At 44.3% G+C, this 26252-nt stretch overlaps 1 protein-coding gene across 2 annotated transcripts in view; it reads left to right on the forward strand.

The window, feature by feature from the left end:
• Positions 1 to 26252, forward strand: part of GCC2 (GRIP and coiled-coil domain containing 2) — a 155542-nt gene that overhangs the window by 117061 nt on the left and 12229 nt on the right. Inside the window, exons 17-21 of one of the 2 annotated variants that reach the window (XM_038759937.1) lie at positions 1328 to 1449; positions 8293 to 8469; positions 15252 to 15469; positions 20903 to 21097; positions 23917 to 24056. In XM_038759937.1, coding sequence (XP_038615865.1) covers positions 1328 to 1449; positions 8293 to 8469; positions 15252 to 15469; positions 20903 to 21097; positions 23917 to 24056 — 852 coding nt within the window. The remainder of the gene's footprint in view (positions 1 to 1327; positions 1450 to 8292; positions 8470 to 15251; positions 15470 to 20902; positions 21098 to 23916; positions 24057 to 26252) is intronic. The other variant, XM_038759938.1, reaches the window with a different exon arrangement.

The raw sequence follows: 26252 nt of genomic DNA on the forward strand, positions 1-26252 counted from the left end.
GTACAAGTAAAATAAATAAATAAATAAATAACTAGAGTAATAAATATGTACAAACATATATACATATATACTGATGCTTTGGGGAAGGGAAGGAGGTAAGATGGGGGGGATGAAGACCGTGAGCCCCACGTGGGACAACCTGATCACCTTGTAACCTCCCCAGCGCTTAGAACAGTGCTTTGCACGTAGTAAGCGCTTAATAAATGCCATCATTATTATTTTAGCACTTGGTATTCACCAAACCGTCAACCCCAAAGCACTTTCGTATATATCTTCTGGACTGCAAACTCGTCTTCTAGACTGTAAGCTTGTTATGGGCAGAGATCAGGTCTGCTAATTCTGTTAAATTATACTCTCCCAAACGCTTTGTACAGGGCTCTGCACATAGTGAACACCAGTAGATGTGATCGATTAATAGCCGTAATTACATTTATATTATATTTATTATATTTATATTTATATTACTGCCTGTCTCCCCATCTAGACTGTATCCATTGCGGGCAGGGAATGTGTCTACCAACTCTGTCGTGTTGTACTCTCCCCGGCACTTAATACAGTGCTCTGCTCACAAGGTGTGCTCAATAAAATACCACTAATTAGAGAGATAGACCCCCAGAAGACCAGAGAAGCAGCGTGGTTCAGTGGAAAGAGCCCGGGCTTTGGAGTCGGAGGTCATGGGTTCAAATCCCGGCTCTGCCTCTGGTCTGCTGTGTGACTTTGGGCCAGTCAATAATAATAATAATAATAATAATAATGGCATTCGTTAAGCGCTTACTATGTGCAAAGCACTGGGGGGATACAATGTGATCAAGTTGTCCCACATGGGGCTCACAGTCTTAATCCCCATTTTTACAGATGAGGTAACTGAGGCTCAGAGAAGTTAAGTGACTTGCCCAAGGTCACACAGCAGACTTGTGGTGGAGCCGGGATTCGAACCCGAGACCTCTGACTCCAAAGCCCGTGCTCTTTCCACTGAGCCACGCTGCTTCCTTCTCCGGGCCTCGGTGACCTCATCTGGAAAACGGGGATTAAAACTGTGAGCTCCCCGTGGGACAACCTGATCACCTTGTCACCTCCCCAGCGCTTAGCACGGTGCTTTGCACATGGTAAGCGCTTAATAAATGCCATCATCATCATTATATAAAAAATGGGTAACTTCCTAATGCTTATTAGTTGGGATCAGAAATTGAAGTCTAGGTGTCAAAAGGGTAGCCCCCGTCGTCGCTGTTCCTCTGAATGGAATTTTGTCAGTCTTAGCAGCGGGAAGGTTGTGTTTCCTTTAAGATGGAGTTGCAAATGACCCTAGAAATGCCCATTAATCTTGCAGGCGGAACAGGCGGCTATCACCTCTGAATTCGAGAGCTACAAAGTCCGCGTCCATAACGTTCTGAAGCAGCAAAAGAGCAAGTCGGCCGCTCTGGCCGAAACCGAGGGAGCCAAAAAAGAAAGGTAAGGTCCACGCGTTAAGGCCCGGGCGGGATTCACGGGGACTGCTTTTCTCTCGCATAGGCGTTTGCAGAAATTCCTTCTGGGGCTGAAGGATTTACCAGATGGGAAAGCGTTCCTTTGGCACGGATCTTTTAGACTGTGAGCCCACTGTTGGGTAGGGACTGCCTCTATATGTTGCCAACTTGGACTTCCCAAGCGCTTAGTACAGCGCTCTGCACACAGTAAGCGCTCAATAAATACGATTGATGATGATCTAGCTGCAGGCAAGCGTTAGGAGCTTCAACTACGTGAAGTGGCAGACTGAAAGACTCGTTCATAAAGCGGCGTGAACTGTATAACCATTTAGGTCTTTCTCTTTCGTTTCATTCATTCAATCATATTTATTGAGCACTTACTGTGTGCAGAGCACTGTACACGTAAAGCGGCGTGAACTGTATAACCATTTAGGTCTTTCTGTTTCGTTTCATTCGTTCATCAAATCGTATTTATTGAGCGCTTACTGTGTGCAGAAGCACTGTACACGTAAAGCGGCGTGAACTGTATAACCATTCAGGTCTTTCTCTTTCGTTTCATTCATTCATTCAATCGTATTTATTGAGCGCTTACTGTGTGCAGAGCACTGTACACGTAAAGCGGCGTGAACTGTATAACCATTCAGGTCTTTCTCTTTCGTTTCATTCATTCATTCAATCGTGTTTCTTGAACGCTTACTGTGTGCAGAGCACTGTACACATAAAGCCGCGTGAACTGTATAACCAGTTAGGTCTTTCTGTTTCGTTTCATTCATTCATTCAGTCGTATTTAGTGAGCGCTTACTGTGTGCAGAGCACTGTACACGTGAAGCGGCGTGAACTGTATAACCATTTAGGTCTTTCTCTTCCGTTTCATTCGTTCATTCAATCGTATTTCTTGAGCACTTACTGTGTGCAGAGCACTGTACACGTAAAGCGGCGTGAACTGTATAACCATTTAGGTCTTTCTCTTTCGTTTCATTCATTCATTCAGTCGTATTTAGTGAGCGCTTACTGTGTGCAGAGCACTGTACACGTGAAGCGGCGTGAACTGTATAACCATTTCGGTCTTTCTCTTTCGTTTCATTCATTCATTCAATCGTATTTCTTGAGCGCTTACTGTGTGCAGAGCACTGTACACGTAAAGCGGCGTGAACTGTATAACCATTTAGGTCTTTCTCTTCCGTTTCATTCGTTCATTCAATCGTATTTCTTGAGCGCTTACTGTGTGCAGAGCACTGTACACGTAAAGCGGCGTGAACTGTATAACCATTTAGGTCTTTCTCTTTCGTTTCATTCGTTCATCAAATCGTATTTCTTGAGCGCTTACTGTGCGCAGAGCACTGTACACGTAAAGCGGCGTGAACTGTATAACCATTTAGGTCTTTCTCTTTCGTTTCATTCGTTCATCAAATCGTATTTCTTGAGCGCTTACTGTGCGCAGAGCACTGTACACGTAAAGCGGCGTGAACTGTATAACCATTTAGGTCTTTCTCTTTCGTTTCATTCATTCATTCAATCAATTGTATTTATTGAGCACTTACTGTGTGCAGAGCACTGTACACGTGAAGTGGCGTGAACTGTATAACCATTTAGGTCTTTCTCTTTCGTTTCATTCATTCATTCAATTGTATTTAGTGAGCGCTTACTGTGTGCAGAGCACTGTACACGTAAAGCGGCGTGAACTGTATAACCATTTAGGTCTTTCTGTTTCGTTTCATTCATTCATTCAATCGTATTTATTGAGCGCTTACTGTGTGCAGAGCACTGTACACATAAAGCCGCGTGAACTGTATAACCATTTAGGTCTTTCTGTTTCGTTTCATTCATTCATTCAATCGTATTTATTGAGCGCTTACTGTGTGCAGAGCACTGTACACGTAAAGCGGAGTGAACTGTATAACCATTTATGTCTTTCTCTTTCGTTTCATTCATTCATTCAGTCGTATTTATTGAGCACTTACTGTGTGCAGATCACTGTGCACGTAAAGCGGCGTGAACTGTATAACCATTTAGGTCTTTCTCTTTCGTTTCATTCGTTCATTCAATCGTGTTTATTGAGTGCTTACTGTGTGCAGAAGCACTGTACACGTAAAGCGGCGTGAACTGTATAACCATTTAGGTCTTTCTCTTTCGTTTCATTCATTCATTCAATCAATCGTATTTATTGAGCACTTACTGTGTGCAGAGCACTGTACACGTAAAGCGGCGTGAACTTTATAACCATTTAGGTCTTTCTCTTTCGTTTCATTCATTCAATCAATCGTATTTATTGAGCGCTTACTGTGTGCAGAGCACTGTACATGTAAAGCGGCGTGAACTGTATAACCATTTAGGTCTTTCTCTTTCGTTTCATTCGTTCATTCAATCGTGTTTATTGAGTGCTTACTGTGTGCAGAGCACTGTACAAGTAAAGTGGCGTGAACTGTATAACCATTTAGGTCTTTCTCTTTCGTTTCATTCGTTCATTCAATCGTATTTCTTGAGCGCTTACTGTGTGCAGAGCACTGTACACGTAAAGCGGCGTGAACTGTGTAACCATTTAGGTCTTTCTCTTTCGTTTCATTCGTTCATTCAATCATATTTATTGAGCGCTTACTGTGTGCAGAGCACTGTACCAAGCGCTTGGGAAGGACAAGTCGGCAACATATAGAGACGGTCCCTGCCCAACAGTGGGCTCACAGTCTAGATGGGGGAGACAGAGAACAAAACAAAACACGTGGACCGGTGTCAAGTCGTCAGAACAAATAGAATTAAAGCTAAATGCCCATCATTAACAAAATAAATGGAATAGTAAATATATACAAGTAAAATAAATAGAGTGATAAATCTGTACAAACATATATACAAGTGCTGTGGGGAGGGGAAGGAGATAGGGCCAGGGGGATGGGGAAGAGGAGAGGAAAAAGGGGGCTCAATCTGGGAAGGCCTCTTGGAGGAGGTGAGCTTTCAGTAGGGCTTTGAAGGGAGGAAGAGGGCTAGCTTGGCAGATGTGCGGAGGGAGGGCATTCCAGGCCGGGGGAAGGGCGTGTACAAGTTCCAACTTGTACTTCCCAAGCGCTTAGTACAGTGCTCTGCACACAGTAAGCGCTCAATAAATACGATTGATTGATTGATTGATGTGGTCCAGGGGTCGATGGCGGGACGGGCAAGAACGAGGCCCGGCGAGGAGGTTAGCGGCGGCAGAGGAGCGGAGGGCGCGGGCTGGGCTGGAGAAGGACAGAAGGGAGGGGAGGGAGGAGGGGGCCAGGGGATGGACGGCTTTGAAGCCCAGGGTGAGGATTTTCTGCCTGATGAGCAGATTGATTGGTAGCCACTGGAGATTTTTGAGGAGGGGAGCGACATTCCCAGAGCATTTCTGTTTGTGAAATGTAGTGAAGCTCTCGGGAGACAGTCCACACTGTAGCACCGGGAAGTTCCCTGAGTGAACCAGATCACATTGCAGTGGTCGCAGAGAATGTGAAATGGTTTAGGGTCACATTTTTAATTTAAACACAGATTAGAGGGATGGCCCTAACTATTAAATAAAACTATTCCAAAGGCCTTAGGACTAATTATGAAAGTTTTCTATTCCCAAAAGTAACATGGTTGTATAGGGGCTGTCATGGTGGACAGAGTCAACTAGTGGGTGTTAACTCCGAAAGCTTTCCGTAAATTGGTTGAAAAAACCTGAAACTTGACAGAATTTTGTTCAAAGCATCATCAGTCGTCATCAATCATATTTATCGAGCGCTTACTGTGTGCAGAGCACTGTACTAAGCGCTTGGGAAGTACAATTTGGCAACATATAGAGACAGTCCCTACCCAATAGTGGGCTCACAGTCTAAAAGGGGGAGACAGATAACAAAACCAAACATAGTAACAAAATAAAATAAATAGAATAGATATGTACAAAATAGAATAGATATGTTCAAAGAATTGACTTCCTTGCACAAAATCAATCAATCAATCAATCATATTTATTGAGCGCTTACTGTGTGCAGAGCACTGTACTAAGCGCTTGGGAAGTGCAAGTTGGCAACAAAAGCGTCTCCCTCTGTCCTTCTAAAGCTATGCTTAGGTAGAATTTCATTTAAATGCTTCCATAAAAGTTACAAATAGATCACTTTAGTGGCCTGCCTGAAAATTATGTGAGCAGGAGGTTGAGATTTGTCTGGTAACTAGAGGCTCATATTAAAACTGATTTCTCTATTAGGATCTCACTGTACTGGGTGAGATCGGATATCAGATTATTTATTTATTTATTTTACTTGTACATATCTATTCTATTTATTTTATTTTGTTAATATGTTTGGTTTTGTTGTCTGTCTCCCCCTTCTCGACTGTGAGCCCGCTGTTGGGTAGGGACCGTCTCCATATGTTGCCAACTTGCACTTCCCAAGCGCTTAGTACAGTGCTCTGCACTCTGTAAGCGCTCAATAAATATGATTGAATGAATGAATGAATATCCTGGAATTTTAAGCCTCTGGCACTTTTTCGGTAGAAAGCCGTTGACAGCCGGAGAAAGGAGAATGAAGCGGGGTGACAGCCATCTTATCATTCACTCTAGAAAGAGTTAATGTACGGACAAAGGATTTCTCTTATTTTAGAAGTCATTCCTGATTTTCAGTTCATTGATCCTCAGGGTTAAGTTCTTTCCCCACTCCTTTCTGAAGGTAGAATTCTCCTCGTTCTGGTAGGATTGAGTTCCTTGATACTCACCCCACCCTCAGCCCCACAGAACTTAAGTACGTATCTGTAATTTATTTATTTTCGTGTCTTTCTCTCCCTGTAAACTGTAAGCTCCTTATGGGCAGAGAATGTGTCCGTTGTATTGTACTCTCTGTAATTTATTTATTTTCGTGTCTTTCTCTCCCTGTAAACTGTAAGCTCCTTATGGGCAGAGAATGTGTCCGTTGTGTTGTACTCTCTGTAATTTATTTATTTTTGTGTCTTTCTCTCCCTGTAAACTGTAAGCTCCTTATGGGCAGAGAATGTGTCCGCTGTATTGTACTCTCCCAAGTACTTAGTACAGTACTTGGGTACTTGATTGCTTGATTGCCTTGTATCCCCCTCCCAGCGCTTAGAACAGCGCTTGGCACATAGTAAGTGCTTAACGAATGCCATCATTATTATATCAGTGCTCTGCCCACAGAAAGCACTCAGTAAATGCCATCGATTGATCGAAAACTATGACACTTTCATCTCTCTAATTTAGAGCCATCTTTTTCTAATCCCGTGGGGCTAATAAAGACTGTGTAGGGTTTTAGGCCTGTTTCCATAATATTTCTCTCCAACCTTTTCTAGGGTTTCTCTCTCTCTTTTTGCCTCCCCCCCATCACCTCTCCTCTCTCCTTTCTTCTGACCTCAATAGGGAGCACCATATTCAGCCCCTAAAGCCATGTCTAGACTGTGAACCCACTGTTGGGTAGGGACCATCTCTCTATGTTGCCACCTTGTACTTCCCAAGCACTTAGTACAGTGCTCTGCACAAAGTAAGCGCTCAATAAATACGATTGAATGAATGAAGGTATTTAGTACAGTACTTGGGTACTTGATTGCTTGATTACCTTGTATTTCCCCCAGAATAGCGCTTGGCACATAGTAAGTGCTTAACAAATGCCATCATTATTACTATTATCACAGTGCTCTGCCCACAAAAAGCACTCAGTAAATGCCATCGATCGATTGAAAACCATGACACTTTCATCTCTCTAATTTAGAGCCATCTTTTTCTAATCCTGTGGGGCTAATAAAGACTGTGTAGGGTTTTAGGCCTGTTTCCACAATATTCCTCTCCAACCTTTTCTAGGGTTTCTCTCTCTCTCTCTGCCTCCCCCTCCACATCACCTCTCCTCTCTCCTTTCTCCTGCCCTCAATAGTGAGCACGGTATTCAGCCCCTAAAGCCATGTCTAGACTGTGAACCCACTGTTGGGTAGGGACCATCTCTATAGGTTGCCACCTTGTACTTCTCAAGCGCTTAGTACAGTGCTCTGCACACAGTAAGTGCTCAATAAATAGGATTGAATGAATGAAGGTACTTAGTACCGTACTTGGGTACTTGATTGCTTGATTACCTTGTATCCCCCCCAGAATAGCGCTTGGCACATAGTAAGTGCTTAACAAATGCCATCATTATTACTATTATTACAGTGCTCTGCCCTGAGAAAGCACTCAGTAAATGCCATCGATCGATCGAAAACTATAACACTTTCATCTCTCTAATTTAGAGCCATCTTTTTCTAATCCCGTGGGGCTAATAAAGACTGTGTAGGGTTTTAGGCCTGTTTCCACAATATTTCTCTCCAACCTTTTCTAGGGTTTCTCTCTCTCTCTCTCTTTGCCTCCCCCCCATCACCTCTCCTCTCTCCTTTCTCCTGCCCTCAACAGAGAGCACTATATTCAGCCCCTAAAGCCACGTCTAGACTGTGAGCCCACTGTTGGGTAGGGACCGTCTCTCTATGTTGCCAGCTTGTCCTTCCCAAGCGCTTAGTACAGTGCCCTGCGCACAGTAAGCGCTCAATAAATACGATTGAATGAATGAATGTCCTGTTTTACCACAACCCAAGTCTGCAATAGGCCCCTCCACCATTTCTTTCTTGATTTATAGTCTCATTTAGCCTCCTTAGGTCAGGGACATTTTGTACCCTCACAAAGATCAACCTCATGAAGCAAATATCCGGTAAGTTACAATTTACTCACGCCTTGCCGACGCGATTCATCTCTGACACCGCATCATCATTCAGATCATCCTGGCTAACTGAATAATTATGGAAAAGAGCTGCGAAGTACAACGCACTTGGCAAATCCAGGTCCGATTTACTCCCTCTTTGCGTTGGTTTCCTTGTATAGGGAACACCTGGAAGCGATGGTAGATCAACTGAAAATCAAGCTCCAAGACACCCAGAATAATTTGCAAGCCAACGTCTCCGAGCTTCAGTTACTGCAGTCCGAACATGACACCCTGCTGGAAAGGCACAATAAAATGCTGCAGGAGACCGTGGTGAAAGAAGCGGAGCTTCGAGAAAAGTAAGGTTTTTCTAAGGGCAGAGCTGTTCGGCTCCATCGCACAAAAAGTTCAGCCGGTAGTGCGGTGTTCATTCATTCATTCATTCAATCGTATTTATTGAGCGCTTACTGTGTGCAGAGCACTGGACTAAGCGCTTGGGAAGTGCACGTTGGCAACCTATATTGGTGTTGGGACTCTTCCTCTGTCCAAAGAGGTTTTTGTTGGTTTGTACCTTCTCTGTGCCAGGCACGGTACTAAGCAGTCAGGTTGGACCCAGCCCACATGAGGCTCACAGTCCGCATCCCCATTTTAGTCATTCGTATTTATTGAGCACTTACTAATCGTTTGGGAGATTATAATGTATAGTGTAATGTAGCAGTATTCATTCATTGTCGTATTTATTGAGCACTTACCGTGTGCAGAGCACTGTACTAATGGTTTGGAAGATTATAATATATAATGTAATGTAGCAGTATTCATTCATTCAGTCTTATTTATTGAGCACTTACTGTGTGCAGAGCACTGTACTATTCGTTTGGGAGATTATAATGTATAATGTAATCTAACAGTATTCATTCATTCAGTCATTTATTGAGCGCTTACTGTGTGCAGAGCACTGTACTAATCGTTTGGGAGATTATAATGTATAGTGTAACGTAGCAGTATTCATTCATTCAATCGTATTTATTGAGCACTTACTGTGCGCAGAGCACTGTACAAATCGTTTGGGAGATTATAATGTATAGTGTAATGTAGCAGTATTCATTCATTCAGTCGTATTTATTGAGCACTTACTGTGTGCAGAGCACTGTACTAATCGTTTGGGAGATTATAATGTATGGTGTAATATAGCAGTATTCATTCATTCATTCATTTATTGAGCACTTACTGTGCGCAGAGCACTGTACTAATCATTTGGGAGATTATAATGTATAGTGTAATGTAGCAGTATTCATTCATTCAGTCGTATTTATTGAGCGCTTACTGTGTGCAGAGCACTGTACTAATCGTTTGGGAGATTATAATGTATAGTGTAATGTAGCAGTATTCATTCATTCAATTGTATTTATTAAGCACTTATTGTGTGTAGAGCGCTGTACTAATCGTTTGGGAGATTATAATGTATAGTGTAATGTAGCAGTATTCATTCATTCAGTCGTATTTATTGAGCACTTACTGTGTGCAGAGCACTGTACTAATTGTTTGGGAGATTATAATGTATAATGTAGTGTAGCAGTATTCATTCACTCAATCGTATTTATTGAGCACTTACTGTGTGCAGAGCGCTGTACTAATCGTTTGGGAGATTATAATGTATAATGTAATGTAGCAGTATTCATTCATTCAGTCATATTTATTGAGCACTTACTGTGTGCAGAGCGCTGTACTAATCGTTTGGGAGATTATATTGTATAGTGTAATGTAGCAGTATTCATTCATTCAGTCGTATTTATTGAGCACTTACTGTGTGCAGAGCGCTGTACTAATCGTTTGGGAGATTATAATGTATAATGTAGTGTAGCAGTATTCATTCATTCAATCGCATTTATTGAGCACTTACTGTGTGCAGAGCGCTGTACTAATCGTTTGGGAGATTATAATGTATAGTGTAATGTAGCAGTATTCATTCATTCAATCGCATTTATTGAGCACTTACTGTGTGCAGAGCGCTGTACTAATCGTTTGGGAGATTATAATGTATAGTGTAATGTAGTGGTATTCATTCATTCAGTTGTATTTATTGAGCACTTACTGTGTGCAGAGCACTGTACTAATCGTTTGGGAGATTATAATGTAATGTAGCAGTATAATGTAATGAATAATGTAGCAGTTTTACAGATGAGGTAAAGAGAGGTTAAGTGCCCTGCAGACGTGGCGGAGCTGGGATTAGAACCCAGGTCTTCTGACTATGGTTAGGTTGCCAACTTGTACTTCCCAAGCGCTTAGTACAGTGCTCTGCACGCAGTAAGCGCTCAATAAATACGATTGAATGAATGAATGACTTCCAGGCCCCCGTGCTCTTTCCACTGGGCAAGGATTTCTTTAAGATACTTATAAAATATTCCATCAGATCAATCAATCAATCAACCAATCAGTCGTATTTATTGAGCGCCTACTGTGTGCAGAGCACTGTACTAAGCGCTTAGGAAGTACAAGTTGACAACATATAGAGACGGTCCCTACCCAACAGCGGGCGCACAGTCTAGAAGGGGGATGATATTCAGCTGTTGTGCATTGTTTTTTACTAGTAATTTAAAGGCACATTCTTTCATAGCAATTGTTTTCTGGACTTCTAAGTCTTGTTTGTTTGTTTAGCACCTGTATATATGTATATATGTTTGTACGTATTTATTACTCTATTTTATTTGTACATATTCTATTTATTTTATTTTGTTAATATGTTTGGTTTTGTTCTCTGTCTCCCCCTTCTAGACTGTGAGCCCACTGTTGGGTAGGGACCGTCTCTATATGTTGCCAACTTGTCCTTCCCAAGCGCTTAATACAGTGCTCTGCACACAGTAAGCGCTCAATAAATGCGATTGAATGAATGAATGAATGAACACCGCTTCTCTCGACGAATGTGTTAAATCCTGTTTATTAAAACTGGACACACTTTGAAAGGGCCTAAGTTGTAGTGATCTCTAGGAGGGCTGGCGGTTCTGTCATGAGACTGTGAGCCCGTTGTTGGGGAGGGACCGTCTCTATATGTTGCCAACTTGTTCTTCCCAAGTGCTTAGTACAGTGCTGTGCACACAGTAAGCGCTCAATAAATACAATTGAATGAATGAATGAATGAATGAACACCGCTTCTCTGGACGAATGTGTTAAATCCTGTTTATTAAAACTGGACACACTTTGAAAGGGCCTAAGTTGTAGTGATCTCTAGGAGGGGTGGCACTTCTGTCATGAGACTGTGAGCCTGTTGTTGGGGAGGGACCGTCTCTATATGTTGTCAACTTGTACCTCCCAAGCGCTTAGTACAGTGCTCTGCACACGGTAGGCACTCAATAAATACGATGGAATGAATTAGACCTCCCTAGTGTCTAATCACTGTTTGCATACCACAGCACTCCAGAGCTTCCCATTGTATTTCATTTCTCTTTGAACGGTTTATTCATTCATTCAATCGTATTTATTGAGCGATTACTGTATGCAGAGCATCGTACTTAGAGCTCGGGCAAGTATAATACAACAATAGCCGCATTCCCTGCCCACAACGAGCTTACAGTCTAGAATTATGAAATGCTTTGAATTCCTTTTGGCTGCCTTCTAGACCGTGAGCCCACTGTTGGGTAGGGACCGTCTCTATATGTTGCCAACTTGGACTTCCCAAGCGCTTAGGACAGTGCTCTGCACACAGTAAGCGCCCAATAAATGCGATTGATTGATTGATTGATTGAATTCCTTGCATTCTTGGGAGAGTACAGTACAACAATATAAGGTAGCAATTTTACAGATGAGGTAACTGAGGCCAGGAGAAGTTAAGTAATTAAGTGTTCCTTCTAAGGCTGCCACTTGTCCGCTTCTTTCTCCGTGCCTCAGTTCCCTCATCTGACAAATGGGGATTCAATAGCTGTTCTCCCTCCTACTTCATTCATTCATTCAGTCGTATTTATTGAGCGCTTACGGTGTGCAGAACACTGTACTAAGCCCTTGAACTGTGAGCCCCACATGGGACCTGATGATCTTGTTGTCTGCCCCAACGCTTAGTACAGTGCCTGGCACATAGTAAGAGCTTAACAAATTCATTCAATCGTATTTATTGAGCGCTTACTGTGTGCAGAGCACTGTACTAAGCGCTTGGGAAGTACAAGTTGGCAACATATAGAGACAGTCCCTACCCAACAGCGGGCTCACAGTCTAGAAGGGGGAGACAGACAACAAAACAAAACATATTAACAAAATAAAATAAATAGAATATTTATTTCTATATAGAATATTTAGAAATATTTCTATATTCTATTTCTAAATAGAATATAGAAACAAAATAAAATAAAAAAAATAAACAATCCATCCCCCTCTCCATCCCCACAGCACCTGTATATATGTATATATGTTTGTACATATTTATTACTCTGTTTATGTATTTATTTATTTATTTTGTTAGTATGTTTGGTTTTGTTCTCTGTCTCCCCCTTTTAGACTGTGAGCCCACTATTGGGTAGGGACCGTCTCTATATGTTGCCAACTTGTACTTCCCAAGCACTTAGTACAGTGCTCTGCACACAGTAAGCGCTCAATAAATACGATTGATAAAATAGAATATGTACAAGTAAAATAAATAAATAACAAATACCGTTAAAAAAAAAAACCCAAACAACTTCTGAGGTTTCTGCAGCAGAGGTCTACTCTAAAAGAGAAGCAGCATGGCTATTCATTCATTCATTCATTCATTCAATCGTATTTATTGAGCGCTGAAGAGAAGCAGTATGGCTCAGTGGAAAGAGCACGGGCTTGGGAGTCAGAGGTCATGGGTTCTAATTCCGGCTCCACCAATTGTCAGCTGTGTGACTTTGGGCAAGTCACTTAAGTTCTCTGGGCCTCAGTTACCTCATCTGTAAAATGGGGATTAAGACAGTGAGCCCCACGTGGGACAACCTGATCACCTTGTATCCCCCCACCCCCGGTGCTTAGAACAGTGCTTTGCACATAGTAAGCGCTTAACAAATACCATCATCATCATTATTATTATTATTATTATTAAAAGATATGCTGTCCCTAGTCATGTTTCAAGTGTTTCTCTTTTCTTATTCATTCTCTCTCTCTCTCTCCCCCCCACACTCTCTCTCTTTTTCTCAATCAAAGCTGCTCAGTACTGATGGAGAAATTGTAGAAACTTGGTGACCTCGAATCCAAGCTGCTGCTTTGGAGTAATAATGGCTCTTTGTGTCTCTGAGACATTTGGAAGATAAATGAGATTAGTATATGAAGAGCATTTAGCTCTTGGACAAAGGGCATTCGGTGGTACTTTAAGCTCGTGTTAATGATGATGATTTGTGTAACAGCTTTTCCCCGGTGCCTGTATTTGTTGCTCTGTAGCTATTACTCAAGCAACATTCTTTCTCGCCTGTCCCGCCGTCGACCCCCGGCCCACACCCTCCCCCTGGCCCGGAATGGCCTCCCTCTGCCCATCCGCCAAACTAGCTCTCTTCCTCCCTTCAAAGCCCTACTGAGAGCTCACCTCCTCCAGGAGGCCTTCCCACACTGAGCCCCCGTTTTCCTCTCCTCCTCTCCATCTCCCCCACCCTACCTCCTCCCCTCCCCACAGCACCTGTATATATGTTTGTACCAATTTGATGATGATGATGATCATTCTCAGTCTCTTTTGCAGGCTCCTCCTCCCCCTCCCATCCCCTTACTGTGGGGGTTCCCCAAGGTTCAGTGCTGGGTCCCCTTCTGTTCTCGATCTACACACACTCCCTTGGTGACCTCATTCGCTCCCACGGCTTCAACTATCATCTCTACACTGATGACACCCAGATCTACATCTCTGCCCCTGCTCTGTCCCCCTCCCTCCAGGCTCGCATCTCCTCCTGCCTTCAGGACATCTCCATCTGGATGTCTGCCTGCCACCTAAAACTCAACATGTCCAAGACTGAACTCCTTGTCTTCCCTCCCAAACCCTGCCCTCTCCCTGACTTTCCCATCTCTGTTGACGGCACTACCATCCTTCCCGTCTCACAAGCCCGCAACCTCGGTGTCATCCTCGGCTCCGCTCTCTCGTTCACCCCTCACATCCGAGCCGTCACCAAAACCTGCCGGTCTCAGCTCCGCAACATCGCCAAGATCCGCCCTTTCCTCTCCATCCACACCGCTCCCCTGCTCGTTCAAGCTCTCATCCTATCCCATCTGGACTACTGCATCAGTCTTCTTTCTGATCTCCCATCCTCATGTCTCTCCCCACTTCAATCCATACTTCATGCCGCTGCCGCTTCATGATTGTCTTTGTCCAGAAACGCTCGGGGCATGTTACTCCCCTCCTCAAAAATCTCCAGTGGCTATCAATCAATCTGCGCATCAGGCAGAAACTCCTCACCCTCGGGTTCAAGGCTGTCCATCCCCTCGCCCCCTCCTCCCTCCCCTCCCTTCTGTCCTTCTCCAGCCCACCCCGCACCCTCCGCTCCTCTGCCGCTAATCTCCTCACCGTACCTCGTTCTCGCCTGTCCCGCCATCGACCCCCAGCCCACGTCATCCCCCGGACCTGGAATGCCCTCCCTCTGCCCATCCGCCAAGCTAGCTCTCTTCCTCCCTTCAAGGCCCTGCTGAGAGCTCACCTCCTCCAGGAGGCCTTCCCAGACTGAGCCCCTTCCTTCCTCTCCCCCTCGTCCCCCTCTCCATCGCCCCCATCTTACCTCCTTCCCTTCCCCACAGCACCTGTATCTATGTATATATGTTTGTACATATTTATTACTCTATTTATTTATTTTTACTTGTACATATCTATTCTATTTATTTTATTTTGTTAGTTTGCTTGGTTTTGTTCTCTGTCTCCCCCTTTTAGACTGTGAGCCCACTGTTGGGTAGGGACTGTCTCTATACGTTCCCAAGCACTTAGTACAGTGCTCTGCACACAGTAAGCGCTCAATAAATATGATTGATTAATTGAAGTGACTTGCCCAAAGTCACCCAGCTGACAAGTGGCAGAGCCGGGATTTGAAGCCATGACCTCTGACTCCGAAGCCCAGGCTCTTTCCACTGAGCCCCGCTGCTTCCCTGACAAGTAAAATAAATAGAGCCCAAAGGAAACAGAGAGTACGGCGTGACGGTGTTGAGGAGGGTGCCCGTTTCTTTTCTCCTCCAGGTTCTGTTCGATCCAGTCGGAAAACTTGGTGCTGAAGTCCGAGCAGGCCCAAACGGTGAGCCAGCTGACCGCCCAGAATGAAGCGCTCCGCAGCAGCTTCCGGGATCAAGTCAGGCATCTTCAGGAGGAGCACGGGAAGACGGTGGAGACCCTGCAGCAGCAGCTGTCGAAGGTGGAAGCTCAGCTCTTCCAGCTGAAGAGCGAGCCAACCGCCAGAAGTACGAAATGGTCAACCATTAGCCCTCGTATCTTCTCGGGTTATTCAATCAATCAATCAATCAATCAGTCGTATTTATTGAGCGCTTACTGTGTGCAGAGCACTGGACTACGCGCTTGGGAAGTCCCAAGTTCGCAACACATAGAGACGGTCCCTACCCAACAGCGGGCTCACAGTCTAGAAGGGGGAGACAGACAACAAAACCAAACATATTAACAAAATAAAATAAATAGACTAAATATGTACAAAGTAGAGTAATAAATACATACAAACATATCATCATCAATCGTATTTATTGAGCGCTTACTGTGTGCAGAGCACTGTACTATGTGCTTGGGAAGTCCAAGTTGGCAACATAGAGAGATGGTCCCTACCCAACAGTGGGCTCACAGTCTAGAAGGGGGAGACAGACAACAAAATAAAACATATTAACAAAATAAAATAAATAGTAATAAATACATACAAACATATATCAATCAATCAATCGTATTTATTGAGCGCTTACTGTGTGCAGAGCACTGGACTACACGCTTGGGAAGTCCAAGTTGGCAACATATAGAGACAGTCCCTACCCAACCGTGGGCTTACAGTCTAGAAGGGGGAGACAGAGAACAAAACAAAGCATATTAACAAAACAAAATAAATAGAATAAATATGTACAAATAGAGTAATAAATACATACAAACATATATACATATATCAATCAATCAATCAATCGTATTTATTGAGCACTTACTGTGTGCAGAGCACTGTACTATGTGCTTGGGAAGTCCAAGATGGCAACATGTGGAGACCGTCCCTACCCAGCCGTGGGCTCACAGTCTAGAAGGGGGAGACAGACAACAAACAAAACATATTAACAAAATAAAATAAATAGAATAAATATGTACAAATAAAATAGAGTAATAAATACATACAAACATATCATCAATCGTATTTATTGAGCGCTTACTGTGTGCAGAGCACTGTACTAAGCGCTTGGGAAGTCCAAGTTGGCAACATATAGAGACAGTCCCTACCCAACAGTGGGCTCACAGTCTAGAAGGGGGAGACAGACAACAAAACAAAACATATTAACAAAATAAAATAAATAGAATAAATATGTACAAATAAAATAGAGTAATAAATACATACAAACATATATACATATATCAATCAATCGTATTTATTGAGCGCTTACTGTGTGCAGAGCACTAGACTAAGCGCTTGGGAAGTCCAAGTTGGCAACATATAGAGACAGTCCCTACCCAACAGTGGGCTCACAGCCTAGAAGGGGGAGACAGACAACAAAACCAAACATATTAACAAAATAAAATGAATAGAATAGATATGTACAAGTAAAATAGAGTAATAAATATGTACAAACGTATATACAGGTTCATGTCATGAAGCGCTTCGGGTTTCGAAATCCTCCGGCCGCCTGCTAGTCTCTTGCTGTTTGTCGGCCCGAGTTGGGACTCGGTTTACTAAAAATGACACCGAGAGTTCCCGAAATGACTGAGCGTGGTTCACGTCCAGGCTAGTTCTTCTGAGTGTGGAAACGTTTGTCATACGGTGTCCGCCAATCGTACTGTGACTTGTAATAATAATAATAATAATGATAATAATAATAATGGCATTTGTTAAGCGCTTACTATGTGCAAAGCATTTTTCTAAGCCCTGGGGGGTTACAAGGTGATCAGGTTGTCCCTCGGGGGGCTCACAGTCTTAATCCCCATTTTGCAGATGAGGGAACTGAGGCACGGAGAAGTCAAGTGACTTGCCCCAAGTCACCCAGCTGACAATTGGCAGAGCCGGGATTTGAACCCGTGACCTCTGACTCCAAAGCCCGGGCTCTTTCCACTGAGCCACGCTGCTTCTCACTTGTACTTCCCAAGCGCTTAGTACAGTGCTCTGCACACAGTAAGCGCTCAATAAATACGATTGAATGAAGGAATAACTGTGGTATTTGTTAAGCACTTACCGTGTGCCAGGCCCTGTACTAAGCGCTTGGGTGGGAACAAGTAAATCAGGTTGGGCACAGTCCCTGTCCCGTGTGGGGCTCACAATGTCAATCCCCATTTTACCGATGAGGTGACTGCGGCCCAGAGACGTGCAGTGAGTTGCCCAAGGTCACGCAGCAAAGCGGTGGAGCCGGGATTAGAACCCATGACTTTCTGTCGCCCAGGCCTGTGGTCTCTCCACTACGCCATGCTGCTTCTCCAGGCATCCTCTGGTGCCGCCGTTGGAGTCAGGGGATTGAGCAGGGTGAACTCTGCTTGGCTCTGATAATAATAATAATAACAATAATAGCATTTATTAAGCACTTACTATGTGCAAAGCACTGTTCTAAGCGCTGGGGAGGTTACAAGGTGACAAGGTTGTCCCACAGGGGGCTCACAGTCTTCATCCCCATTTTACAGATGAGGGAACCGAGGAAGCAGCGTGGCTCAGTGGAAAGAGCCCGGGCTTTGGAGTCAGAGGTCATGGGTTCAAATCCCGGCTCCGCCACTTGTCAGCTGTGTGACTTTGGGCAAATCACTTAACTTCTCTGTGCCTCAGTGGAGCGGTTGCCACCTACGAGCCATCCCTCTTCTCAACTTCAGGATCACAGGAAGCTTCTCGGGGGCCTGAAACCCGCACCCAATCAATCAATCAATCAGTCGTATTTATTGAGCGCTTACTGTGTGCAGAGCACTGTACTAAGCGCTCGGGAAGAACAAGTCGGCAACATGTAGAGACGGTCCCTACCCAACAGCGGGCTCACAGGCTAGAAGGGGAAGACAGAGAACAAAACATATTAACAAAATAAAATAAACAGAATAAATATGTACAAATGAAATCGAGTAATTAACATCTTAAGGAAATGGGGAACCGCTTAGCAGCAGCCCCGGGACTAGATCGGAAGTGACGACGACGAGGATCCGTTGCGGTTTGGAAAAGAATGCGGGGAGGATGAGGGGAGCACCGTTTAAGAGGTTTGGATTTTGATCCTGGCGGTGTCCGGGTGACCTGTGAAGTTGTTAATAATAATAATAATAATAATAATAATAATAGTAATAATAATAATTGGCATTTGTTAAGCGCTTACTATGTGCAAAGCACTGTTCTAAGCGCTGGGGAGGATACAGGGTGATCAGGTTGTCCCACGTGGGGCTCACAGCCTTAATCCCCATTTTACAGATGAGGGAACTGAGGCCCAGAGAAGTTAAGTGACTTGCCCAAGATCACACAGCAGACATGCTGCGGAGCGGGATTCGAACCCGTGACCTCTGACTCCAAAGCCCGGGCTCTTTCCACTGAGCCACGCTGCTTCTCTACTTCCTCCCTTCCCGTCCCGCCACCCCTCCTATCACCCTAGGCCCAGCTGTCAATAACATTGAGAAGCAGCGTGGCTCAGTGGGAAGAGCCCGGGCTTTGGAGTCAGAGGTGCTGGGTTCAAATCCCGGCTCCGCCAACTCTCAGCTGTGTGACTTTGGGCCAGTCACTTAACTTCTCTGGGCCTCAGTTCCCTCATCTGTAAAATGGGGATTAAGACTGTGAGCCCCACGTGGGACAACCTGATTACCTTGTCTCTACCCCAGCGCTTAGAACAGTGCTTGGCACATAGTAAGTGCTTAACAAAGACCAATATTATTATTATTATTATTATTACTTCTCTGTGCCTCAGTGACCTCATATGTAAAATGGGGATTAAGACTGTGAGCCCCCCGTGGGACAACCTGATCACCTTGTAACCCACCAGTGCTTAGAACAGTGCTTTGCACATAGTAAGCGCTTAATAAATGCCATTATTATTATTATTATTATCCCCTTGCCATCTTTGGGTTTAAGCTCAGCCATTACGTCTCCTTTACTTGGGGTAAAGATTGAGGAAGTAAAGGACGTAAAATTCAGGCCCCTCTCCCAGCCCCACAGCACTTATGTCCATAGCTGTAATTTATTTCTTTCTATTTATATCTGTCTCCCCCGCTAGACCGTAAGCTCATTGCAGGCAGGGAATGTGTCTGTTTATCTTTATATTGTACTCTCCCAAGTGCTTAGTACAGTGCTCTGCACATAGTAAACGCTCCATAAATACGACTGACTGCTGACTGACTTTACTCTCTAGACTGTAAGCTCATCCCGGGCAGGGAATGTGCCTGTTTATCTTTATATTGTACTCTCCCAAGTGCTTAGTACAGTGCTCTGCACATAGTAAGCGCTCAATAAATACAACTGACTGCTGACTGACTGACTTAGATTCGAAACAAGGGGAAACCGATCACTTAATACTTCAGTCATCTCTGAAAGGAGAGCTAGAAGCAACACAGCGGCAACTTGAAGTCTATAAAGTAAGGTTTTCGCCGGGGGGGCTGAAGAGATATAGAACTTGTACTTCCCAAGCGCTTACTACAGTGCTCTGCACACAGTAAGCGCTCAATAAATACGATTGATTGACTGATATATGTATATATGTTTGTATGTATTTATTACTCTATTTCATTTGTACATATTTATTCTATTTATTTTATTTTGTTAATATGTTTGGTTTTGTTCTCTGTCTCCCCCTTCTAGACTGTGAGCCCACTGTTGGGTAGGGACCGTCTCTGTATGTTGCCAACTTGGACTTCCCAAGCGCTTAGTACAGTGCTCTGCACACAGTAAGCGCTCAATAAATACAATTGATTGATTTACTCTCTGGACTGTAAGCTCATCCTGGGCAGGGAACACGTTTGCCAACTCTGTTGCATTGTACCCTCCCAAGAGCTTAGTACGGTGCTCTGCGCTCAGTAAGCATTCAGGAAATGTCGTTGGCCAATTATAATTCCAAGGAAGTCAGAAAAATTTTTTCCATGACTGATATTTATATCAGACTGTGTACACTATCTAAACGAAAAGCTTAATAATAATCAATCAATCAATCATTTATTGAGCGCTTACTGTGTGCAGAGCACTGTACTAAGCGCTTGGGAAGTACAAGTTGGCAACATCATGATAATAATAATAATAATGGCATTTATTAAGCATTTATTATGTGCAAAGCACTGTTCTAAGCGCTGGAAGGTTTCAGTTCTTTTTTCCTTTTGGTTTGAACGCATATTAGCAGCATAAGAACTCTAGAGCCGTGAGCAGCTTCTTAAAATATCGTTCATTCTGATCCCCGGAGAGGCGTACGGGATCAAATCTAAAGAGGCAGAATGCCAGAAGGAACCATGTGTAACTGTGAAATATAATTAACGCTGGGTTATGAATTCCTCCCTCATGACACCGCTCTGCCGAATTTTTTGGCCTGCACTTCATTTCTACTTAGAGCACAATGGACCCTTCACTGTCATTTCAGTTTTGGGGGGGTTAATCTCTCCATTGGGCCTGGTCAGTGGAACGAACTTATCTGAAATAGTCCGCAACAGAATGGAAGGGCTCTTTCGGTTTTTGTTTTCACTTAATTTTCTTTTCTTTGGTTTACTATGAGGTCCAGCTGCTTCCCACCAGCCCGCGAAGACTCTCCGAGAAAAGAGAAATACAGATCTCCCTCCCCTAGACGTGCACATTCTTGCGAGGGAAGAAGGAGAAGGGATGGAAACGACAGACACAGAATCCGTATCTTCTTCCAGCACAAACACGCCTTCGCTAGAACAACTTCTTAATTCTCCCGAAACCAAACTTGGTAAATAATAAGAATGAATAATGATGGTATTTGATACGGTGACGTGTTAAAGCCCTTAAAGCTAGTACTTCTTTGAGTTCCAGGGCTTCCTCTTTACACCCCTACAACGCTTTGGGCCTCCCCAATTCACTCTGTCTGATTTTCAAACCTGGAACCTTTCCTGATAATTAGTAATAATAATTATGCTGTTTGTTAAGCGCTTACTATGTGCCAAGGACTGTGCTAAGCTTCTTAAAAATCATAGGTTCTTCAAGTAAAGCACAGTGGTTGGAGCTTAGATTCCATGATGCCTGTGACCCTTGGGGATTTATTTTTTTTAATCAATCAATCATATTTATTGAGCGCTTACTGAGTGCAGAGCACTGTACTAAGCGCTTGGAAAGTACAAGTTGGCAACATATAGAGACGGTCCCTACCCAACAGTGGGCTATGGTATCTGTTAAACGCTGGGATAGATACAAAAATAATCAGGTCAGTCAATCAATCAATCAATCGTATTTATTGAGCGCTTACTGTGTGCAGAGCACTGTACTAAGCGCTTGGGAAGTACAAGCTATATATCTCTTCCCACATGGGATTCACAGTCTAAGTCTTGAGAAGCAGCGTGGCTCAGTGGCAGGAGCCCGGGCTTTGGAGTCAGAGGTCATGGGTTCAAAACCTGGCTCCGCCACTTAATAATGATGGCATTTGTTAAGCGCTTACTATGTGCAAAGCACTGTTCTAAGCGCTGGGGGGGATACAAGGTGATCAAGCTGTCCCACGTGGGGCTCACAGTCTTCATCCCCATTTTCCAGATAAGGGAACTGAGGCTCTGAGAAGTTAAGTGACTTGCCCAAAGTCACACAGCAGACATGTGGCGGCGTCTGGATTCAAACCCATGACCTCTGACTCCAAAGCCCGGGCTCTTGCCACTGAGCCACGCTGCTTCTTGTCAGCTGTGTGACTTTGGGCAAGTCACTTAACTTCTCTGGGCCCCATCTGGAAAATGGGGATGAAGACTGTGAGCCCCCCATGGGACAAACTGATTCATTGATTCATTCATTCAATCGTATTTATTGAGCGCTTACTGTGTGCAGAGCACAGTACTAAGCGCTTGGGAAGTCCAAGTTGGCAACATATAGAGACGGTCCCTACCCAACAGTGGGCTCACAGTCTAGAATCACCTGATCACCTTATAACCTCCCCAGCGCTTAGAACAGTGCTTTGCACATAGTAAGCGCTTAATAAATGTCATCATTATTATTATTATTAAGTAGGAGGGAGAATGGTACTGAATCCCCATTTTGCTTATGAGGGAACTGAGACCCAGAGAAGTGAAGTGACTCGTCCAGGGTCCCACAGCAGGCAAGTGAGGGAGCCGGGATTAGTCCCAGGCCGTTGCTCTTTTCCACTGGGCCACGGTGCTTTTTTGCAGAGTATCAATCAATCAATCAATCATACTTATTGAGCGCTTACTGTGTGCAGAGCACTGTACTAAGCGCTTGGGAAGTACAAGTTGGCAACATATCCCTATCCAACAGTGGGTTCACAGTCTAAAAGTGGGCTCACAGTCACAGAGTACGCAGGGCTCTGCTCATTAGCCGTGTTCCGGACACAGAGATGGATGGGTCAGAAGAGCCTTAAACTGGGGCTCTATGTATATATGTTTGTACATATTTATTACTCTATTTATTTATTTATTTATTTGGCTTGTACATATCTATTCTATTTATTTTATTTTGTTAGTATGTTTGGTTTTGTTCTCCGTCCCCCCCTTTTAGACTGTGAGCCCACTGTTGGGTAGGGACCGTCTCTATATGCTGCCAACTTGTACTTCCCAAGCGCTTAGTACAGTGCTCTGCACACAGTAAGCGCTCAATAAATACAATTGATTGATTGATTGATTGACTGGCCACCTGAAAGGGAATTCCCACCAAAAGTTCCACTCCGGTCACAGGACCAGAAAGCGGCAGGGGACGGAAGAAAAATTGCCCTCACGTTGCCCTGACGTCCCACTCTTGTTCCATTTGGACATCAGGAGGGCGTGAAGAGAGCAGAAAGGAGCTTAAAGACTCAAACGATGGCCCGCCCCAAGGGCCGTGTATTGGGCCGCTACCATTCATTCATTCAGTCGTATTTATTGAGCGCTTTCTATGTGCAGAGCACTGGACTAAGTGCTTGGGAAGTACAAGTTGGTGACATATAGAGACGGTCCCTACTCAACAACGGGCTCACAGTCTGGAAGGGGGAGACAGACAACAAAACAAAACTTGTGGACAGGTGTCAAGTTGTCAGAATCAATCAATCGATCGTATTTATTGAGCGCTTACTGTGTGCAGAGCACTGTACTAAGCGCTTGGGAAGTCCAAGTTCTATATCTCTTCAGCCCCCCCGCGAAAACCTTACTTTATAGACTTCAAGTTGCTGCTGGCTTGCTTCTAGCTCTCCTTTCAAAGATGACTGAAGTATTAAGTGATCGGTTTCCGCTTGCTTCGAATCTGCCAGAATTAAAGCTAAATGCGCATCATTAACAAAATAAATAGAGTAGTAAATATGGACAGGAAAAATAGAGTAATAAAATACCATAATAATCAGCTATAAAATACCATAATAATCAGCTGGAGGTACGCAGACGAGGATCCGAGCAGTAAGGCTTCCGAAGAGACCAAGGGTGTCGGGAAGGTGATTCGGTTCGGAGGGGGAGAATCTGCGCTGAGTAACTCCCAAGTAGAGGTTGTGTTTATTCATTCATTCATTGTCGTATTTATTGAGCGCTTACTGTGTGCAGAGCACTGTACTGTGTGTTGCCAATGAACTCTCTGAAAACTAACCCCGTGCAGAGCCTCCTCAGTGGCATGCCGAATTCACCCGGGAGGAATTAATCCAGAAGCTCACCACCACCACCAAGAGCACCGACCACCTCAGCAGCCTCCTCCGGGAGACGGAAGCAACCAACGCGATTCTCATGGAGCAGATTAAGGTAGGCCACGCTGCCACTATCCAGCTGGGCGCCCACCGCCCATCCCCGGGTTTAGCATCTGGAATCAATCAATCAATCAATTGTATTTATTGAGCGCTTACTGTGTGCGGAGCACTGGAAATCGGCGGAACGGCTGAAGGTCCTAGAGCTTCAGGGCCTTGAAAGCAGCCTTACTGAAAGCACGTCTCCATTCATTCATCTATCCAGTCAGTCAGTCGTATTTATTGAGCGCTTACTGTGTGCAGAGCACTGGACTGGGCGCTTGGGAAGTCCAAGTCGGCAACATCTAGAGACGGTCCCTACCCAACAGCGGGCTCATAGTCTGGAAGGGGGAGACGGACAACAAGACAAAGCATATTAACAGAATAAAATAAATATGTACAAATAAAATAGAGTAATAAATCCGTACAAACATATATACATATATAGAGGTGCTGTGGGGAGGGGAAGGAGATAAGATGGGGGGGATGGGGAGGGGGAGAGGAAGGAGGGGGCTCAGTCTGGAAAGGCCTCCCTTTCCCCTTCTCCCACTTCCTCCTGCATCTCCCTGTCTTGCTCCCTTTATTCATCCCCACTCCCAGCCCCACAACACTTCATGCACATATCTACTTCCGAAGCGCTTAGTACAGTGCTCTGCACACAGTAAGCGCTCAATAAATTCAATTGAATGAGTGAATATCTAATGCATTTATGTGAATGACTTTCTCCCCCTCCATTCAGTCGTATTGATTGAGCGCTTACTGTGTGCAGAGCACTGTACTAAGCGCTTGGGAAGGGCAAGTTGGCAACACATAGAGACGGTCCCTACCCAACAGAGGGCTCACAGTCTAGAATCAATCAATCGATCGTATTTATTGAGTGCTTACTGTGTGAAGAGCACTGTACTAAGCGCTTGGGAAGTACAAGTTGGCAACACATAGAGACGGTCCCTACCCAACAGTGGGTTCACAGTCTAGAAGGGGGAGACAGAGAACAAAACCAAACATATTAACAAAATAAAATAAATAGAATAGATATGTACAAGTAAAATAAATAAATAAATAGAGTAATAAATACGTACAAACATATATACATATATACAGGTGCTGTGGGGAAGGGAAGGAGGTAAGGCGGCGGGGGGCATGGCTCAATGGAAGCAGCATGGAAGAAGCGGCATGGCTCAATGGAAAGAGCCCGGACTTTGGAGTCAGAGGTCGTGGGTTCAAACCCCGGCTCCGCCAGTTGTCAGCTGTGTGACTTTGGGCAAGTCACTTCACTTCTCTGGGCCTCAGTTCCCTCATCTGTAAAATGGGGATTATGACTGTGAGCCCCTCCATGGGACAACCTGATCACCTTGTAACCTCCCCAGCGCTTAGAACAGTGCTTTGCACATAGTAAGCACTTAACAAATGCCATCATCATTATTATTATTAGAAGGGGGAGACAGACAACAAAACATATTAACAAAGTAAAATAGAATAAATATGTACAAGTAAAATAAAGAAATAGAGTAATAAATATGTAAAACATATATACAGGTTAAACTGTAAGCTCATTGTGGACGGGGAATGTGTCTGTTTATTGTTGTACTGTACTCTCCCTTCCAGTTACTGTAGTGCTCTGCACAGTGTAAGCACTCAGTAAGTTCGATCGACTGACGGGTTGTCATTCAATCAATGTATCAATCGTATTTATTGAGCGCTGACTGTGTGCAGAGCACTGTACTAAGCGCTTGGGAAGTACAAGTGAACTGACAGGTTGTCATTCCTGGGTCAGACCCGTGGTCCATTCAGAACCGGGTCCCGCCTCCGAGACCAGGATGCGTGAAGGGATTGTGTAGGGACCGTCTCTATGTGTTGCCGACTTGTACTTCCCAAGCGCTTCGTACAGTGCTCTGCACACAGTAAGCGCTCAATAAATACGATTGATTGATTGATTGATATTGCCTTCCTGGACCTCCGTCTTGATTAGGGGCGGATCATCCGATACCCCTCACATTTTCCTCTGTATTCCGACTCTCTCTCCCTTCTGTGTCATCATCACTCGGATCTGTGATCTTTGGGCATTGGATAGTCACCCCACCCTCAACCCCGCGACACTAATGTACATATCTTGAAATTACATAGCATCAGAGTGGTCTTTGGAAGGCCAAATGACTCGACTTAGATGAGCATATTTTGGACACCTAATCGGGAGAGACTGATTTTCCGGAGAAGA

The sequence above is a fragment of the Tachyglossus aculeatus genome, chromosome 2 (assembly GCF_015852505.1).
Source record: "Tachyglossus aculeatus isolate mTacAcu1 chromosome 2, mTacAcu1.pri, whole genome shotgun sequence".
Classification (NCBI taxonomy): domain Eukaryota; kingdom Metazoa; phylum Chordata; class Mammalia; order Monotremata; family Tachyglossidae; genus Tachyglossus; species Tachyglossus aculeatus.